This window comes from Bidens hawaiensis, unplaced genomic scaffold (assembly GCF_021521415.1).
Source record: "Bidens hawaiensis isolate Kalapana, Puna unplaced genomic scaffold, B.hawaiensis_p1.1 tig00046676_1, whole genome shotgun sequence".
Lineage (NCBI taxonomy): Eukaryota > Viridiplantae > Streptophyta > Magnoliopsida > Asterales > Asteraceae > Bidens > Bidens hawaiensis.
The window spans coordinates 4,797-11,749 of record NW_027498321.1 but is presented as its reverse complement, the minus strand read 5'-3'; the positions used below and the strand labels follow the sequence as shown (position 1 = coordinate 11,749).

Below are 6,953 nucleotides of genomic sequence, written 5' to 3'. Positions count from 1 at the left end.
GCCACGTTGGGTCGGACCTAAGTAATGTCCGAGGGGGGATTATCTCGTGTATATTGGTAGTTGCTAAGTCTTTGATGTTGCGGTATCGCTGAGCGGTTTCGAGTAGAACTGGATGTTTATTATAGTAAATTTGACTTTTTAGAACTTGGTTATTTCCTAAGCCACGATGGGCCGGGTCATAAGATACCCGAGGGGATAACTAAGTATTAAAATATTTTGTGTCAGTGTGTTTACTAGCATGTGTTGCTGACGTATATTTTTTTTTATAAACTGTTTTACAGGTAATGAGTAATAGGTGATTGGAGATGGTGACTAGCCATTAGACGATCTGATGGTTCATATGAAGATTTTGATATTAAAATAATGTAAAATATGGTTTTATCATTCAAACACTTTTGTACCAACCAACGGGTGTTTAAATCCCGTCTTTTGAATATAATAATATTTTTAAGCAAGTCTTCCGCTTTACAACCTTAAACTCTGATATATTTATAAAGCAGGTACCAACTTTGGGTCACACGCCTAGGCCCTAAGTCGGGGTGTGACACAAAGGAGTGTATTCTGTATTTAATTAACACATATTGTTAATGAAAGATCATTCAGTTATTATTCAATATGAGTGATTGCAAGCCGACTACCACCTAAATATCTTTCTCGGACCATCTTACCCCTACCAATGGTACCCCTTTACCATCCGCTACTCAATATTGTGCTCTTGTTGGAGCCTTATATTACCTAGCCTTGACTAGACCCGACGTAGCGTTTGCTGTTAATAAACTTTCTCAGTTAATGCGTTTACCAACCAACATACACTAGGCTGCCCTGAAACGGTTACTTCGGTATTTTCACGGTACTTTACACTATGGTTTGTTGTTAAAACACAACTCCCCGTTACACCTTCATGCATTTACCGACGCTGATTGGGCTAATGATCGACCTACGCACCGAAGTACTACGGGTTCTATTGTTTATCACTGCTCGAACCCCATTTCTTAGAGTTCCAAACGCCAAACCACTATAGCCCAATCCTCCAATAAAGCAGAATTTCGAGCTGTTGCATCTACCACAATGGAAGTTCAATGGATTATTGCTCTCTTATCTGAACTTGGTTACAAATCAACAGTCACACCAGCTATCTACTATCTACTGTGATAACTTGAGTGTCACGCATTACTCAGCTAATCCGGTATTTCATTCATGCATGAAGCGTCTCACAATTGACTTTAATTTTGTACAAGAAAAGGTGCGTCAAGGAACTATACGAGTAACTCATATATCTGGCGATGACCAAATTGCTGATGCGTTAACTAAGCTGCTACTAAGACCAAGGTTTCATAACCTTTTATCCAATATTGGACTAACCATTCGATCCTTCATCTTGTGGGGGCCTATTAGTCATGCACACAGTTACATCCAAACACAACTTGAATGACAAGTCAAAATATTATATTTAGATATATTATTTTGTTTCCATATAGTTGTGATTATTTCATATTTCAAAGGAGTGCATTCTGTATTTAATTAGCACATATTGTTAATGAAAGAGCATTCAGTTATCATTGAATACATAAGCTACAAATCCAATAAGAAACATTCAAACAAGCACAATACGCTTCAATTCCTAGGTATGATGAGATTTTCCTTTGAAGTTCAGGTCGATCTTTATGGTGCATTTCGGTTTTGAAAAGAGGTATAACCGAAAATAATCATGATTTTTGGTTTTCATATAATCATAACCGAACCGTCGCTTATTAGTTTAAGTCGTTTATAATATTTTTTTTCAAGACAGTTTATATATTGTTTATAATTGCGATCTAGTCATACTGCGAATGATCGATATGTATGTTTGTGTTCACATATTGTAAACAAGCTGGAATTTAGAAGTTAACTAGTAGTTGATACGTTATCCCCAATATTTATTACACTAACTTATACATCACTAAAAGAATCAAACATTCGTCACAATTCAACAAATTAGCCACTGTTTAATAAGGCTTCTCACCTACATAGTTTCCAGGAGGATCATAGTTACAAATCATGAACACACCCCTACCTCCAAAGCAAGTCACTCTAGCACACCCGATTCGTCTACTTGACTTCCACACAATTTGCGTGTAATGCCCACATTCCCTCCCTTGATTGCACAAATTCGATTTGTGGTTGTACCAACGCCCCTCCGACACCCATGTGGCAGCCGCTTGAGACGGGTTCCACCTACTACCACTACCCCAAAAGATGTTCTCCCCATACGGCCCGTTGGAATGCTTCAACAAGCAATCTTGCCGCCTCTGCCTAGCATACATGTTTGCATAACGTGCTAGACGCCGGTCCCACACTAGAGGTGGCATATGTATTGCGACTCGGGCACGATTTTGAAGAGGCATGAAGTCTTTGATAAGATGATGCGAGTGTCTTCTTGGATGTGGGATGGCATTTGACCCTGGCAAGAGGACGGTAAAGAAGAACACCAAGATCATGGAAGTAGTTTTAGGAATCCACATTGGAACAGAACCCTTGGATTTCTTAATTTAGTACGAAAACTGTTACATTTGTAGCATGTTTTGTTGTATAAAATATTAGATGGAGAACGAAAATTAGGTGTCATCCATGTTCTGTGATGATTGTCACATTGCTATCTTCTAGAACATGAAAGGTTGATTAAATATGAAATTGTTTATTTTATTTGTAAAATATTAAAGTTTCTTTCAACTTTATTTTTGAAAGGCCAAGCAAATACCATTTTCAATTAAAAAACTCTTTACGTAAAATTTTTATTTATTCGCTATTAGGGGGTGTTTGGTACAGAGAAAAAGAATGGGAAGAAATGGAAATAGAAATGGGAGAGAAATAGAATTGGAGAGAAATAGAAATGGGTGGAGAATTGACAATCATTTCCTTTGTTTGGTACAATAGAGAAATGGGTGGAGAAACGGGAGCAGAGACGTGATTAGGGTTCCGCCTCGGCATCATCATGGTGGAGAAATGGTGGCTCAGAGACGCGTCGCAACACCGCGAACGGAGTAGAGCGTCATCATCATCGCCGCGCAACATCAACACCGCGATTTAGGGTTCCGCCTCGCAACACCGCCTCGCGATTTAGGGTTTCGTTTTGGCTCAGAGACGCGAACGGACGTGGCTGCGGCGTCGGCCGCCGTGCCGGACGTCGGCATCATCATCACCATCGCCGGTCGGAGCATCATCATCATCATACGCGAACGGAGTAGAGCAGAGACGCGATTTAGAAGCAGAGAGAATTCCATTTCTCTTCCAAATGGAGAGAATTGGATTTCTCTACTTTTTGCCTACACCCAATTCTCAGAGAAAACCAATTCTCCGCCCAATTCTCCGCCTAATTCTCCCAAACAAGAGAAACCTAATTCTCCACCCTCAAATCTCTCCGCCCAATTCTCCGCCTAATTCTCCCAAACAAGAAATTATAAATAAGATATTTCTAATTCATAATTGAAACATAAAGTTTTTAATTTTCCAAATTGCGGTGGCCAGTTGTTAAAGTTGACGATGCTCTCATTCTTTGACAAAGGAGTCTATAATTTTATCATAAAGTGATAATGATTGGTTTTCTTTTAACAGATCCATATAGATTGATTGAAAGGTGTATTTTTATAAAATTAATAAAAGAATCTACTAATATAAATTAGAAAAAATGGAAACTAAATCGTTTCTTTTGTTAATTGTATTTAAAATGTGTGATATTTCAATTAGATGATGAATAATTTAGAAGTTAAAAAAGAGCGAGTATGATTTTCTATGAAAAAAAAAGACTTAACCACATAATTGGTGCCTAATGTTTCATGAAAGTAACAACATTGGGTATTAACATTTAAAAGTTACTTGTTTAGGTATTCAACTTTCAATTTTCTAACAAAGTTGGGTACTAAGTCTAACATCCGTTAAAAACTTAAAAGATTGGGAGTCATGTGAAAAAAAAAACTAAGGAAAATCTTGTCATTACACCTTTAACGCATACTAGCGTATCAACTGCTTCTTCTTCACTCCATGTTTGTAATACAGAGAAGATACAAAGTCAAGATTAGGGTAAACGAAGAACAATGGGCGAGTGGGCAATTAGGACAGAGTTTCAAAACTTTGAATTCGACATGGCGTACGGTACATAATTTTGGTAATGTTATGCTATTTAGACCCTTTGTTCTTGATAGTGAGATGAAATTGAAAACCGTATTTTTTTTTATTTTTTTGTTCAGATCTTCATCCAGAGCTTTTTTCTATTAAAATTCACCATGATAAAGAATTTTCCATCAGCAACTACCACAAAGTTTATGAAAGGGACAAGGTCAATTATATAAATTTGTTGGATGCATAATAAAAAGTGTTACGTATACTAACTTTTTTACTTCAATGACATTTCATCACATAGAAAGGTTCTGCATTTTTTACTTCAATGACATAAAAAAAGTTTGGTTATCTAATGAAAAGAATCGTGAATGTGACGAAAGTCATTGGTAAGTGTCATGGTATACTAACTTTTTTAATACGTCATCGAAGTCAAAAATATACCGAACCTTTTTATGTCTAATAAATCCACATAATTGACCTTGCCCTTTCATAAACTTTGTGGTAGTTGTTGATGGAAAATTCTCCACCATGGTGAATTATTATAGAAAAAGGTTCTGGATGAAGGCTTAAACCAAAAAATAAAAAATACGGTTTTCAATAAAAAAAAAGTTTGGTTATCTAAAGAGCATATCATTACCGAAATTACGTACCGTAAGCCATGCCAAATTTAAAATTTTGAAACTTTGTCCTGATTACCCACGTTCCCATTGTTCTTCGTTTGCCCTAATCGTGTCTTTATGTCTTCTATGTATTACAAACATGGAGTGAAGAAGCAGCTTATCTTAGTATGGGTTAAAGGTGTAATGACAAGATTACCCTTAGTTTTTTTTTCACATAACTCCCATTCTGTTAAGTTTATAACGGATGTTAGACTTAGTATCCAACTTTGTTACAAAATTGAAAGTTGAATACCTAAACATGTGACTTTTAAATGTTAATACCCAATGTTGTTACTTTCATGAAACGTTAGGCACCAATTGTGTAGTTAAGTAAAAAAAAATGTTGAAACAAGCCTTTCTTTCATAGGTAGGGAATCATCATAAAGTTTAATTTAAAACTATACAACACTTCATGAGATGTTATGTTGTTTGCCCCGAAAACGGTTGGCAGTTGTTCTATTACCATCAATAGTTACATCTTTCGGCCAGAACTCCTTTCGGAGTAACTAAGTTACTCTTATCGCTTAAGTTGCTATTGATGCTTAGTGACTATTGAAAGAATAAGTTACTATAGATTGACCAATTATACTATATATAAAAGCAAATCGCATGCTACAGTATACTTTAGGACTTTACATAAATAGTCCTTTGTGTTATTTGAAAAACATGTTTTAGCCCATGAAGGTCTGCAATTCAATCCCGTTGATTAGGGCTTCACTTTGCTTACATTTTACATGAGAGATAGAGAGAGATAGCAACGACGGAATTAGGCAAATTGTGGGGCGATGGTGGTGGGATTGCCCAATCGCTTCTTTTGCTCAGCATCTCAACTCCGATCTTCTGCTCATCATACTTCTCAATCGTTTGTCTGACTTTAGCGGTCCTCTTTCTGTTCTATCAAATTTTCAGTTTTGATTTTGTTTCCATGTTACTTGTAAGGGCTGATGCTTAAATCTCACAATTAATTCATAGCTGTTTGTTAGCACTATTTTGTGAGAAATTGACCTACTGCTGTTAAATTGGGGATTATTTTCAGAATTTGGGGGTTACTTTGGGTTTATTTCGTATGGGTTTTGCGGGACGATTTTATTTTCCATGTCCTTTTTACACCGTATATATAATCTATGTACCTAAATTATTTTAAGGTAAATCTCATATATTTCTAATACCTTTTGTGAAAACGTCACCTGATATGATGGTTTTGTGTATTCTTTTATGTGTCTGTTATATAGATTTTGGTGGAAATTCACGTCTTATGAGTTATTTAGGGATTATATACGCACGCTTAACATGCATTTAACATATCACTAAATGGTTTGATATTAGTTTCTAGGTGTTGCTTTAAAGTTAGTCTAAACAGAGTAGAAGTCATGTTGTTTTGGCAGACGTTGTGTCACACTCCAATCTAGGGCCTAGGAGTGTGACCCACAAGTTGGTACCTGTTTTGTAAATATATCCGAGTTTAAAGTGGTAAAGAGGAAGACTTGATTAAAATATTATTATATTCAAAAGACCGGAATTAAACACCTGTTGATTGGTACAAAAAGTGTTTGGATGACAAAACCACAATTTACATTATTTTAATAAAACACCTATTTGAGCCATCAGATTGTCTAATGGCTATCCATCATCTCCAAACACCTATTCTTCAGTACATGTAAAACAATTTATAAAATAAGTCAGCAACACATGTTGGTGAACACGTTGACACAAAACATTTTGATACTTAGTTATCCCATTGGGTATCTTATGACCCGGCCCATCGTGGCTTAGGAAATAACCAAGTTCTGAAAGTCTGAATTACTATTATAAACATCCAGTTCTACTCGAAACCACTCAGCGATACCGCAACATCGAGGACTTAGCAACTACCAATATACACAAGATAATCCCCTTTCGGACATTACTTAGGTTCGACCCAACGTAGCAGAGGCATTAGCAAGTGTGGTGCGGTGTGCCCACCGTCTAACCACATATGTAAGGATCCAGATAAACGTATACGATAACCTGAGGGGCAGCGATTACCTTTGTTTATAAAGTTTTAAGGATACATAATCCCATGCAAACAATTTATTTGACACATAAAAGAGTTAAGCGTATTCACCTTTCTTCTTGATAAGAGTGTCTCACTTGTTTGTATTTTCTTGTTATATATATACTAAATCCCAAACAACGCACAAAAACCTACTATTCATCAGA

At 36.3% G+C, this 6,953-nt stretch overlaps 1 protein-coding gene across 1 annotated transcript; it reads right to left on the bottom strand.

Moving 5' to 3' along the window:
- Positions 1-1,912: 1,912 nt before the first annotated feature.
- LOC143596525 (pathogenesis-related protein PR-1-like) lies at positions 1,913-2,501 on the bottom strand. Its single transcript, XM_077075284.1, has one exon. It carries the CDS (start codon positions 2,499-2,501, stop codon positions 1,986-1,988), a length of 516 nt encoding a protein of 171 aa, XP_076931399.1. The 3' UTR covers positions 1,913-1,985.
- Between the last annotated feature and the right edge of the window lie 4,452 nt (positions 2,502-6,953).

Coding starts and splice junctions, on each gene's coding strand:
- LOC143596525 (XM_077075284.1), bottom strand. CDS start 2,501: ATGTGGATTCCTAAAACTACTTCCATGATCTTGGTGTTCTTCTTTACC.